The 13,776-nt window shown below is 41.3% G+C and overlaps 2 protein-coding genes across 2 annotated transcripts; both read left to right on the top strand.

Moving 5' to 3' along the window:
• The first annotated feature begins 139 nt into the window (after window positions 1-139).
• LOC110382875 (E3 ubiquitin-protein ligase RFWD3) lies at window positions 140-5,582 on the top strand. Its single transcript, XM_049839834.2, has 2 exons — window positions 140-398; window positions 3,340-5,582. Exon 2 carries the CDS (start codon window positions 3,351-3,353, stop codon window positions 5,175-5,177), a length of 1,827 nt encoding a protein of 608 aa, XP_049695791.2. The 5' UTR covers window positions 140-398; window positions 3,340-3,350; the 3' UTR covers window positions 5,178-5,582.
• A 1,069-nt stretch (window positions 5,583-6,651) lies between these two features.
• Window positions 6,652-13,361, top strand: LOC110382874 (thioredoxin domain-containing protein 9). The gene is made up of 6 exons (XM_049839943.2): window positions 6,652-6,823; window positions 7,584-7,663; window positions 8,080-8,179; window positions 8,632-8,833; window positions 10,548-10,683; window positions 12,556-13,361. The coding sequence occupies exons 2-6, from the start codon at window positions 7,599-7,601 to the stop codon at window positions 12,692-12,694; spliced, it is 642 nt and encodes a 213-aa protein (XP_049695900.2). The 5' UTR covers window positions 6,652-6,823; window positions 7,584-7,598; the 3' UTR covers window positions 12,695-13,361.
• Window positions 13,362-13,776: the final 415 nt, after the last annotated feature.

The raw sequence follows: 13,776 nt of genomic DNA, 5'->3' as shown, positions 1-13,776 counted from the left end.
TGGCCCCTTTATGTTCCAGCGCCACCTACCCAAGTCTTTCAAAGAATCCCGCAGGCTTTGGCCCTAGTGGCACATATTTCGGGCTGTATCCGAATTACCAAAAATCAAAATCGTTCGCTTCTGTCAAAAATGATAAAATTCAAATTGTTGACTTGACAGATAGATCGACCGACATTATTTATTGTTCTTTAAACGATAAATGGCAGGAATATTTTTATAAAAATATACTGTTTTGATCCGTTTTTTGAACAGAAATGTTATTTCATCTTATTCAGTCGCATTTAAGACGTCCGTAGTGTGTAGTTCTTCTGTTATATCGTGTTTTATTTGGAAGCATTTGACAGTTTGGTTGAAATACAAGACTTGCTTGGATGTTTTTAACAACTTAATATAGTAGGGTAAGTAATATCTTACTTGTTAGTTATCGATCTTGGTAGGTATATTTGTGTATTAGAGAGTTGATAAAAGTGTAGTTTTGTCACACCATCTCCCGGTTAAATATATCCTTATTTTGTCAGACCTGTTTGTTTGCTCTCGCTCGCGTTCCCGCTAAAATCAGCTGTGTGCTTTATTTACTCCAAAATACGCGATACATTGACAAAAAATAGATTTCTTAAACCTTGTTGTATAAATAACCTCACATTTTTGTTAGCGTTTTTGTTATAAATCCTGTATTTGAGTGCAAAAACTATTCATAATGTAAGTGTTCTGTTTACTTAAAGATAGGTTATTTTAGTTTAGTGTGTATTTGAGGTAAGTTACCTGCACAAAATAATGTTCAATAATGCATAGGTTATATTATTATTATTTTTTACTACAAATATAATCTCTCACAAATGCTTACAATCAATAGAACAAGTTTGAACATGTTCTCTAAATTTTTTGTGGTCTCTCTCAGAAAGATGATACAAAAACCTGAGTTGTAATCATTATTCCATTTGAGTAGACACCTAACCAACTGTAGGTAAACAATCTTGATATGACTTTTTGTTTAGATTTCAAATTATAAATGAAATGTAGCTAAAAGCAAGGAAATTCAATGGGCAATAACTATAGTAATTATCGCCACGGATAATGAGCTCTCGGCGGAAGAGTGGGGATTGCTTGCACTGTACACTTAAGGCACTAATACTCTTATGAATGCTGTTTTCATAAAGTGGGAAGAAGGTGTAAAAAAAAATAGAGAGAGTATGCCATATTTTTTGTCGTTTTCTTGACATAGGTCACTTTGTTATAGGATGTGGGGCAATTTTGATCCATCTTCTTTACTATAAAATATTCTGATAACTTGAACAAAATGTTGCATAACATGTCTAAGATAAGTTACCACAAATCTCACCAACTAGTCATTTCCCAAAGGATAATGCTATTCTTTGTATGGATGTTGGGCTCAAGAGTTGCCCACAGTAACTGCATAGTGTATTATGTTCCATAGGCTTATAATAGGTCCCAGACCGAAATATTTCGAAATCTATCCCAGGAGTCCTGAGAAAAACTGGTTTGACTCTTATTCAATATTACGAAAAATATGCTTACGAACTCTTAATATTCCACTTTTATTACCTTAATTGAAATTAATTAATAATAATTGACAAACACGAGGGGTTGTATACGACAACTTTTTTTTAACCAACTTCCAAAACTGGAGGAGGTTCTCAGTTCGTTTATATTCTTTTTACGTTTGTACGAGCATAACTCCGCCGATGACCAAACGATTTAAACAATTATTTCATTTTCCAAAGCGCTTACTTCCCAAATGGTTCCTTTATCATCCGGTCCAGGGTCTGATGATGAAAACCCTAAAAAATCGGGTGCAGCTCTCAAAAATTGTAGGCACATATCAAGTAAAACCTTGTGATTTGGGTAAATGTCTCCGACACCATAAAACAGTGGAGGTTAAGATCTGACCTAACGATGAAGGCGACAGAGAGACTAGGGAACTCCTCAACGGTATCTACTAACTACCTCGTGTTTGAGCTTATTTTATTCGTCTTGATAAAATTTTTCTAGTAGATAGCTCATAGCGCAGGAGTCCGCTTACAAAATCTAGAAGATCACCTTCTAGATTTTGTACTGCGGTAATTGCCTTTTTTTTCGAGAAATCAGGGTCAGTTCTTATTAGAATCCAATGCTTTTAGGATTTATTTTAAAATCACAGTAAGTAAAAAAAATAACCCATTCCAACATTTTCCACTACTGGATAGACTGCCACATACTGAGCGTTGAGATTGACAATGTATGTATGAGACTGGAAGAAAAATCTTGTCAGGTTAATTTCGCGGGACCCCTGGGACCGATTTCAAAAATATTTTGATTTCGTATTAACAGTGAAGTAAAGAACCTATTCTAACCATTCCCACTACTGGGCAAATGGCTTGGGCTTTATAAAGTGACTGTTCAAGTTGAACATTAGAACCGGTTTTTCTCGGGACCTCTGGGACCGATTTCTAAAATATTTGGATTTCGTATTAACAGTGAAGTAAAGAACCTATTCTAACCGTTCCCACAACTGGGCAAATGGCTTGAGCTTTATAAAGTGACTGTTCAAGTTTGACATTAGAACCGGTTTTTCTCGGGACCTCTGGGACCGATTTCCAAAATATTTGGCTTTCGTGTTAACAGTGCAGTAAAGAACCTATTTCGACCACTTTCACTACTGGGCAAATGGCTCAGGCTTTGTTAAATGACTAACTATGGAGAACATTTGAACCGGTTTTCCTCGGGACCCCTGGGACCGATTTCAAAAATATTTTAATTTCGTGTTAAGAGTGAAGTCAAGAACCTGTTTTGACCACTCCCACTACTGGACAAATGGCTCAAGCTTTGTAAAGCGACTGTTCATGTGGAATATTTGAACCGGTTTTCCTCGGGACCCCAGGGAGCGATTTCAAAAATATTTGCATTACGTGTTCAAAGTGCACTATGGAACCCCCTGGAACTACTCCCACTGCTGGGCAAACTTTGAGCCCACACCCTGGCATTGTCCTTTCACCCGGGTCTCGTGGGAACTACTGTCTGTACCGGGATAAAATATAACCTATATTGTTTGGGAATAATGTAGCTTCCCAACAGTACAAGAATGTTTCAAATTGATATTGGTTTAGTTCATTAGTAGACTAGCAGATTTTCCAAGTTTTCACTAGCACACCGAGGGAACTGCCCTTACCTGGACAACCACAGTTACTTGGGGATAACATAGTATCCCAACACTGAAATAATTTTTCAAATTGGTTGTTTTTTTAAGCATAAATTCAAACAAAAAAAAATGTGCCCTCTTTATTATGTCACTATAGATTTGTATTGTGATTTGTATTTATATTCAATCTCTCTCTTTTATAGGTGCTGAGAAAATGAGTATACCCAGCACGCCGGACCGGCTGAGTCCTAGCATGTTAGTACCCGGGACTCCCAGGACCCCAGACTTCTTCGATCCTGAAGATGATACAGCATCAGATGACATGAGCACCAGACAAACAATTATTGTTCGTACTGAGGATGCTACCGGTGAACCTCGTGTAACTATAGAGAGTGTACCCGATGAGCCCGGCGTATTGAATAGCTTACATAATGACCCCAACGTTCAAGTCCTTGTTCCAACCCGTCTTAGACTTGAAGCAATGTTCAATGACGACAGTAGTACTACAGCGTCTATAACTAGTGAGGACTCTCGCTCCTTACCTGATATCAATATGAGAGACAGTAGCAACCACGAAGCAGCTCCACCAGCTAAGCTAAGGAAGATCAATACACCACCAAGGAAGGTCAATTCACCGCCAAGGAACGAAGATCTGGATGGAGAAACTGGAGAAACCTGTCCTATATGCTTAGAATCATGGGGAAACTCTGGAGAACATAGATTAGTGGCACTTAAATGTGGTCATCTGTTTGGATCACATTGTGTTGAGCGATGGATGAAGGCTCAGCCAGCGAAGGATAGATCCTGTCCTACATGTAAGACTAAAGCTTCTATGAGAGACATAAGGTTTATTTACGCAAGAAAATTAGTTGCTGCGGATACATCACAAATTACAGCTTTGCAGAAACAATTAGACACATTACAGGCTGAAAAGAGTCGAACAGAGTTGGAGCTGCAGAAGACTAAAATAGCACACCGAGCCTGCTTAGCACAATTAGAAGAATTAAGAAACTCAATATCGTTATCTCAGACTACCAAAGCGCAGACGAGGCGAGCGTGGCGATTTGCACTCGAGAAAAACTTAGAAATTTGCAAAGACGGTGGTTGCAGAGTCCTTACGTATAACTGTAGGACGTATGAGCTGTATGTTTCACAAAAAAGCACTAACTGTATATTCCCTGGTTACGGCATTAGGAAAGTGAGCTGTGTTGACTATAAACTCGGACAATTTGTGCATTTACATCCGAAACCTATTCGAGATATGACATATTCTCAGCCCAGAGACTTATTACTAAGTGTAGGTTTAGACAGTACCGCAAGAATTGTAGATAGAGGCATTCCTAGTGTTACCGTCCAGGCTGGCTTCCCGCTGTGGTCATGTGCCTGGGACTGCATAAGAACAAATGAATTCTACGTCGGTGGAGCAGGTGGTATGATACACCAGTACGACTTTAGGAACCCGTCAACTTGCATACAAACACTGACAGGGGTTGGAAGTTCCATAGATATGTCACCAGTCGTCTCAATATGTTCTACTCAGTATGGGCTCATGTCCTGTCAGTTAAACTCATGCTGGTTATGGGAGGCTAATAATGGAAGATGGGAACCTCGCCTACTGCCTGTTGAAGGGTCTTTCATGTCGTTGAACTATGATGCTGAAAGCCATCGAGCAGTCATTGCTGTTCGACCAAGTGTGAACGGTTCCCAGCGATCTAAACTAGCAGTTTGTAAGTTGACAGCTAGCGGTGGTATGGGAGAAGTTTTCATAGATGTAGAAGATACTTTCAGCGGTTCTGCGACTTGCTCCCTAATGTCTAGAGCTACGTTTGCAAGGGCTCCGGGTGCCTGTTGGGTTGCTGCTCATTCAGAAAGTGATTCTACGCTGTACCTCCATGGTCTAGATGGGTTAAGGACTATGTCACTTCCAGCCGCAGAACCAGCTATTGATGTTTGTTCAGTACAGTTAAATGGGAATAGTGTATTAGCAGCCTTATCAGAATCCAGGCTAAGAATATACAAAGCAGTGCCAACTAGTGTTTAGAGCATATTGACAACTAGATACGCCGCTGATGTGCCTTTGAAAAAATATATGACACTTCTCATAATCGTATGATGTACATGTGTGCGTCAGTTTTAAGCTTGAGTTTGTCAATTGTGTAGTGTGCGTGTGTAAATATGTATTCGAAAGTGCATGTGTGAGCTATCACTATTTGTTGTGTTACAGACTTTCTCATGGACGTGGTGCATTTGGCGTCTCCAGTTGGTGAAATGATCTAAGTTGACAATAAATGCAATAGTAAAGAATTGTGTTTGTGGAAGACTTTTGATACGGGTTTTATAAACTTGTAAGATAGGTTATCGAGGATGGTTGACCCGCCTATTAAAATCGTAATTAATGTTTTTAGTGCTTATTATTTTTGTTAATTATATTTAGATGACAACTTTATTTTTTCCTGTTTCATTAATGTAGTAACTAGATTTGCATACATGCCGAAGGGTATGATAGGTACCTTCCGGCTATCGAGATTCCTCAGGACGATGATGGTAATTTCCTAGCCGATTGTCGGCCACGGCCGCTGTTTTTAACCGACTTCCCAAAAAGGAGGAGGTTATCAATTCGGCCGGTATATATATATTTTTTCTATGTATGTACATCGATTACTCCGAGGTTTATAGACCGATTTACGTGATTCTTTTTTTGTTCGACGCGGAATAGCTGCCAGTTGGTCCCATAGTCATCAGGTCAGGATCTGATGATGGAAACCCTGAGAAATCGAAGGCAACTTTCGAAATTTGTAGGGATACAGGGTTCAACCTTGACACTCATATGTATGCCTGATAGCACTATTCAACAGTGAAGGTTTGGAGCTGACCTGATGATGGAGACCAGAGAAGGTCGAGGGAACTCGACAACTGAGTCTGTAAACTACCGCGTGTTTGGGCTTATATTATTCGTATTGACGAGACCTTTGCAACAGTGAAGGTTTGGAGCTGACCTGATGATGGAGACCAGAGAAGGTCGAGGGAGCTCGATAACTGAAAATAAAAACTACCTCGTGTTTGGGCTTATATTCTTCGTATCAATGAGAACTTTCCAGTTATGTGGATAGTGACCTATTCGTTTCACTGAAAATCTCAAAATAAAAAACTTTTTTGCAAAAAAAATATAACCGACTTCCCAAAACACTAAAAAGCAAAAAAAACGATACGATACGAGCATTTATATGAATAGTATGGACTACTATAGATAGGTAAGTATGCAAAAGCTCTTGAAACGCCTTCTCATATACTGCGGCCCGGGCCCTGGTGCTCACATTGTTGTGTGGCCCTTGGCCAATAAAGTGTGACGACCGCTGTGTGTGTAAAATAAATAGCCTAGCCGCTAGGCTACTTATTTTATCCGAGTGCACGGAGTAATCTCATAATACATCTCTTATAATTACAGTATTTTCTACTATATACACGCCAGCCCCATAAGTTTGCAACATTGAACACTTGTCAAAACAAAAAAGTAGGAATCTTATGTCAATGTCATTTCCTTGTGAATCAAATAGCGGTATCTATGCTAGATTCACAAAAAAACGTAATTAAATAATTATTCCGGTATTGTTATACATCAAAAAGTGCTTAATTACAATATTTGGTAGCGTTGCTATATAGTTAAAAGTTCTTTTGAGCCGGAAAAAGGTAAGTATCTTTGATATTGTCAGATCAATGAACATGTGTATAACTTGTGAGCCGTGCGTGAGGTCATCGAAACTAAATAAGTCTGTATATATTTTAGGACAATATATTTACAATTTATACACAATTATGCTTCATGTATTATTAATTTGGATACTATTTCTGCTGTAGTAAGTGTATAAAGGGCTTAAAAATACAGGTTTTGTAATTGTATGACCAAATATAGATATAATTACGCCTCCGCTTGTCCTTATTTTGCGGAGATACTTTCTGTGTAGTAAGAATGATTCATATTAAGTCTTAAATATTTAGAATAATTTACAAGGAGAAATAGTGAGAATTGTTTTAATTATTATGTGTGTTTTTGCTAATTATTAATGTCCTTGTCAACATTCAAGAAATGCATTTTATACCACCTACTGTACCTACTATTTTTATTGTTCTGCTGTGTTTTAACTACAAAAAAATAATTAAGTATTAATATTCTATTCTTATAATAAAATCAGTTTTTTAACTTTTTTTAAAAAAGGAGGCTCTTAGTTTGACATGTATGTATGTATGTTTATTTGCAAGTATCTCACGTTTGGCTGACCCGTCAGACTTGAAAGCATATTTTAGGTAAGGTATATTATCACCATAGGTTTTATTCTTTGTATAAAATTTGATTATTATAAAATCATGTGTTAGAAAGCAAATAGTGGTATTTACATACAGGTCCATGTTTTGACTGGAATAACCACTTATTTGTTATGTATATCTTCAGCAGTAACCCACAACCATGGATCAGCTCCTGCACCAGGTTGCCTCCAACATGGAGAAGCAGTTGGACAGTGAAATTGAAAGGTAACTAGTATTTCATTATTGTTTCAATAATTAATGAAGCAGAACTATATTATTTGTTTTGCTGGTGATACTTACTCTCTAGTAGAACAACAAGTCTCCAGAACTTCTGCTAGACTGAATTAAAATTACTATGTCCATTGCATAGTCAAAACTGTTTTAATTTTAAGTCTTTTCAGTTAAGATAAGATAAAACTAAAGAGTATGTTTCAATGTGCTCATCTTCAAAAGTTCTGAATTCCATATATGAGTGGTTCAGAACAACTCAGCTTCTCAGCTCTCAGAAGCTCAGAATTCTTTCAGTTTTAGATAGCCCTTATAATGAGTTAGGCTACTTTTTATCCATTTTATAAGTAGTTCTCTCTATAAAAGGGTGAAATAACACGGCTATTATATAGAATTACCTTTTACAATTGCAGGTTAGAAACCCTGGACTCAAGTGACCTGGAGGCGATCAGACAGCAGCGCATCGCTGAGATGAAGAAGAGAGCCAAGGCTAAACAGGAGTGGATGGCTAATGTGAGTACCTTACAATTCTACCACAAACCCTATACCGTTACCATTTATATTATACCTTCAACATGGTATTCAAATTCAAATTTTCAAATTTATTTATTTTGCGAATATGGGTACATTACATACATGTAGATCTTATTTTATTTTACAACAAAAGGAGCGTTGACCATATCCTACCAATACAAGGCTTGCAAAATTAAACTATTAGATTAGGCGCTGGTTGTATGCATTTTAAAAACATGTGCGGTTCCAGCAATTCGCGTACGTAATGAGGCAAACTATTCACTCGCGAGCACTTTTACGTGCGCGTGGGTCACTTGCAACCTAAACAACCTAAAAAGCGATTTCGGACTGGCTGGAGTAATTGAGCCCGAGACCAACGAGGCAGTTAGATTTAGAGTATTAATAATGTTTGGATGTACTATGTCAAAAAATCACCAATACCTACTCCCCAGGGTCACGGCGACTACACAGAGATAGACGGCGAGAAGGAGTTCTTCACCGTCTGCAACAAGAGCGAGAACGTGGTGTGTCACTTCTACAAGAACGACACTCCTCGCTGCAAGATAGTGGACATGCACCTCAAGCTGCTCGCCAAGAGGCATATAGAGACGAGGTTCGTCAAGCTAGACGTGGAGAGGGCGCCGTTCCTCACTGGTGAGTAGTCTACACTAGTCTACAGTAATCTACATATATCTTAGATAGTGGACATGCACCTCAAGCTGCTCGCCAAGAGGCATATAGAGACGAGGTTCGTCAAGCTAGACGTGGAGAGGGCGCCGTTCCTCACTGGTGAGTAGTCTACACTAGTCTACAGTAATCTACATATATCTTAGATAGTGGACATGCACCTCAAGCTGCTCGCCAAGAGGCATATAGAGACGAGGTTCGTCAAGCTAGACGTGGAGAGGGCGCCGTTCCTCACTGGTGAGTAGTCTACACTAGTCTACAGTAATCTACATATATCTTAGATAGTGGACATGCACCTCAAGCTGCTCGCCAAGAGGCATATAGAGACGAGGTTCGTCAAGCTAGACGTGGAGAGGGCGCCGTTCCTCACTGGTGAGTAGTCTACACTAGTCTACAGTAATCTACATATATCTTAGATAGTGGACATGCACCTCAAGCTGCTCGCCAAGAGGCATATAGAGACGAGGTTCGTCAAGCTAGACGTGGAGAGGGCGCCGTTCCTCACTGGTGAGTAGTCTACACTAGTCTACAGTAATCTACATATATCTTAGATAGTGGACATGCACCTCAAGCTGCTCGCCAAGAGGCATATAGAGACGAGGTTCGTCAAGCTAGACGTGGAGAGGGCGCCGTTCCTCACTGGTGAGTAGTCTACACTAGTCTACAGTAATCTACATATATCTTAGATAGTGGACATGCACCTCAAGCTGCTCGCCAAGAGGCATATAGAGACGAGGTTCGTCAAGCTAGACGTGGAGAGGGCGCCGTTCCTCACTGGTGAGTAGTCTACACTAGTCTACAGTAATCTACATATATCTTAGATAGTGGACATGCATCTCAAGCTGCTCGCCAAGAGGCATATAGAGACGAGGTTCGTCAAGCTAGACGTGGAGAGGGCGCCGTTCCTCACTGGTGAGTAGTCTACACTAGTCTACAGTAATCTACATATATCTTAGATAGTGGACATGCACCTCAAGCTGCTCGCCAAGAGGCATATAGAGACGAGGTTCGTCAAGCTAGACGTGGAGAGGGCGCCGTTCCTCACTGGTGAGTAGTCTACACTAGTCTACAGTAATCTACATATATCTTAGATAGTGGACATGCACCTCAAGCTGCTCGCCAGGAAGCATATAGAGACGAGGTTCGTCAAGCTAGACGTGGAGAGGGCGCCGTTCCTCACTGGTGAGTAGTCTACACTAGTCTACAGTAATCTACATATATCTTAGATAGTGGACATGCACCTCAAGCTGCTCGCCAGGAAGCATATAGAGACGAGGTTCGTCAAGCTAGACGTGGAGAGGGCGCCGTTCCTCACTGGTGAGTAGTCTACACTAGTCTACAGTAATCTACATATATCTTAGATAGTGGACATGCATCCATATACATAGATAGATCCATTACAGACTGTTATAAAATGGCAATAGCTAGGTGCACAGTTCTAAGAAGTTTGACTCATGAAGAAGAATGGGCAAGAAACTCCAGACACTGTTTTCAAAGTACATAGTAGCTTTAGAATGTGATGTAAAATGTATTAATTTAAATATTTTTTAATAAAATTTCGTCATACTTTTCAATGCAAGTTTTAGACTGCAAAATCGTATCTACTCTGTAACTTATTTATTTCAAGGCCTATCTTAGCTTGACCAGACCCCATTTAAACTACATGCTTTATTCTTTCCAGGTCGTCTGAAGATCCGTGTCATCCCGACCATCGGGCTGGTGAAGGACAACAAGACCAAGGACTTCATCGTCGGCTTCACCGAGCTCGGCAACCGAGACGACTTCTCCACCGAGCTGCTCGAGTGGCGGATAGCTAGGTAGCTATACTAATATCATCTGCCTAGGCCATTCCCTATGGGGTCGGCTGCACGGAGCTCGCGACCACTTCTCCACCGAGCTGCTCGAGTGGCGGATAGCTAGGTAGCTATACTAATATCATCTGCCTAGGCCATTCCCTATGGGGTCGGCTGCACGGAGCTCGCGACCACTTCTCCACCGAGCTGCTCGAGTGGCGGATAGCTAGGTAGCTATACTAATATCATCTGCCTAGGCCATTCCCTATGGGGTCGGCTGCACGGAGCTCGCGACCACTTCTCCACCGAGCTGCTCGAGTGGCGGATAGCTAGGTAGCTATACTAATATCATCTGCCTAGGCCATTCCCTATGGGGTCGGCTGCACGGAGCTCGCGACCACTTCTCCACCGAGCTGCTCGAGTGGCGGATAGCTAGGTAGCTATACTAATATCATCTGCCTAGGCCATTCCCTATGGGGTCGGCTGCACGGAGCTCGCGACCACTTCTCCACCGAGCTGCTCGAGTGGCGGATAGCTAGGTAGCTATACTAATATCATCTGCCTAGGCCATTCCCTATGGGGTCGGCTGCACGGAGCTCGCGACCACTTCTCCACCGAGCTGCTCGAGTGGCGGATAGCTAGGTAGCTATACTAATATCATCTGCCTAGGCCATTCCCTATGGGGTCGGCTGCACGGAGCTCGCGACCACTTCTCCACCGAGCTGCTCGAGTGGCGGATAGCTAGGTAGCTATACTAATATCATCTGCCTAGGCCATTCCCTATGGGGTCGGCTGCACGCAGCTCGCGACCACTTCTCCACCGAGCTGCTCGAGTGGCGGATAGCTAGGTAGCTATACTAATATCATCTGCCTAGGCCATTCCCTATGGGGTCGGCTGCACGCAGCTCGCGACCACTTCTCCACCGAGCTGCTCGAGTGGCGGATAGCTAGGTAGCTATACTAATATCATCTGCCTAGGCCATTCCCTATGGGGTCGGCTGCACGGAGCTCGCGACCACTTCTCCACCGAGCTGCTCGAGTGGCGGATAGCCAGGTAGCTATACTAATATCATCTGCCTAGGCCATTCCCTATGGGGTCGGCTGCACGGAGCTCGCGACCACTTCTCCACCGAGCTGCTCGAGTGGCGGATAGCTAGGTAGCTATACTAATATCATCTGCCTAGGCCATTCCCTATGGGGTCGGCTGCACGGAGCTCGCGACCACTTCTCCACCGAGCTGCTCGAGTGGCGGATAGCTAGGTAGCTATACTAATATCATCTGCCTAGGCCATTCCCTATGGGGGCGGCTGCACGGAGCTCGCGACCACTTCTCCACCGAGCTGCTCGAGTGGCGGATAGCTAGGTAGCTATACTAATATCATCTGCCTAGGCCATTCCCTATGGGGCGGCTGCACGGAGCTCGCGACCACTTCTCCACCGAGCTGCTCGAGTGGCGGATAGCCAGGTAGCTATACTAATATCATCTGCCTAGGCCATTCCCTATGGGGTCGGCTGCACGCAGCTCGCGACCACTTCTCCACCGAGCTGCTCGAGTGGCGGATAGCTAGGTAGCTATACTAATATCATCTGCCTAGGCCATTCCCTATGGGGTCGGCTTCCAGTCTAGCTGGATACTGCTGAGTACCAGTGTGTTATAGAGCGGCTGCCTACCTGATCTTCTCAAACTAGTTACTCGGGCAACCCAAAGAAGAACCATTTTTACCTAGTTTGTTGGAACCCTAAAGCTACAAAACTATTGAATCTATTTCGCCGTTCGGAAGCTAGACTATCCTCGGGTAACATAGGCTACACATGGCCACACCCTTACGAGCTTTCGCATTTAAAATATTAATTAGAACATGCCCATTAATTCCTAATTTCTTCCACAATTTGCAGGTCAGAAGCGATAGAATACAACGGCGACCTTCTTGTGCCGCCCGCAGACGCCCGCAAGGCCCGCATGGTGCAAATACAGAGCAAGAAGACCATCCGAGGCAGACCGGACTCAGATTCCGATCTGGAACTTAGCGATTAACAGACATTTACCGAGAGTTGAAATAGTTTCTACCATTTTAGGTTAAAATTTTGTGTGTTGGCAATACTGGTGATGTACTGTCATTGTTGTGACATATCCAGTGAATAATGCCTACATCTTTTAATGGATGGTTGTATTAAAAGGGAAGGCTAATGGTCCACCCTTTTCTTAATTTATATTGTTTTAACAGCTTTAATCAGCTGTTTTACAAGTTGATTATTAAAAACAAGCAAATTATTAACTTGCATTTTAGCACAGCTCAGAATACAGCTCTATTCTGTCAAGATCATAACAGAATCACTTCAATAATCTCTTTCAGATTTTAACCTTCTTCTGAAAGGAAAGTAATGCTTTTAGCTAAAATCATCACATAAAATTTCGATATTTTAGCCATTCCAATGTCAACAGACAATATAATTATGTAAAGCAATATTTTCTTTGCAAATATTTTGAAATTGAAGTATTCTATGTATGTGTGAATGGTGCTAAGCGATCTGAACTTTATGGAGTACAAAATAAAGTTGTGATTTGTTTGCACGAGTGTGTATTGTTGCCAGTTACCGTTGTGGTAGTTTCAGCTAGTTGTGTTTGGGTTATATTCTGTACAAAGGAAATTAATGTATATCGCAAATTATTATAATATTTTGATTAAACACTTTTCTAACAATGTGAGACTTATTTATAATTTACTACATGTGTGTTGCATCCTGTTTACATGCGTTCTTCATAGAACCGAAAGGTATGTAGATCTAATTTTTAAAACTTAGCAAGCGACGATCCAGCTTAAATCGTATACAAAATAAAATGCAGAATTTACAAAATATTCACATTATGTACTGAAATAACCAATGCACGGAATATACTCAAAATTCGTCGAAGAGCAGTACACTACATTTTCAAGTAAATACCAAACACAGGTATTGTGTTCCCAAGGGTTTGGTGAAATATTTGGCCTCCTCGATTGCCATCGACTCTCTAACAAGAAGACTTCATATATAGATTCCGCACCAAGATAACGGTTCAGCGGGTCAAGCTAAAATCTTTTTTAGAAGTTTAGTCGTTTTTATCAGTTAAAAAGGCCA

Source organism: Helicoverpa armigera, chromosome 31 (assembly GCF_030705265.1).
Source record: "Helicoverpa armigera isolate CAAS_96S chromosome 31, ASM3070526v1, whole genome shotgun sequence".
Taxonomy (NCBI): domain Eukaryota; kingdom Metazoa; phylum Arthropoda; class Insecta; order Lepidoptera; family Noctuidae; genus Helicoverpa; species Helicoverpa armigera.
Note: the sequence above shows the minus strand (reverse complement) of the source record. Positions and strands in the feature narration are given on the sequence as shown.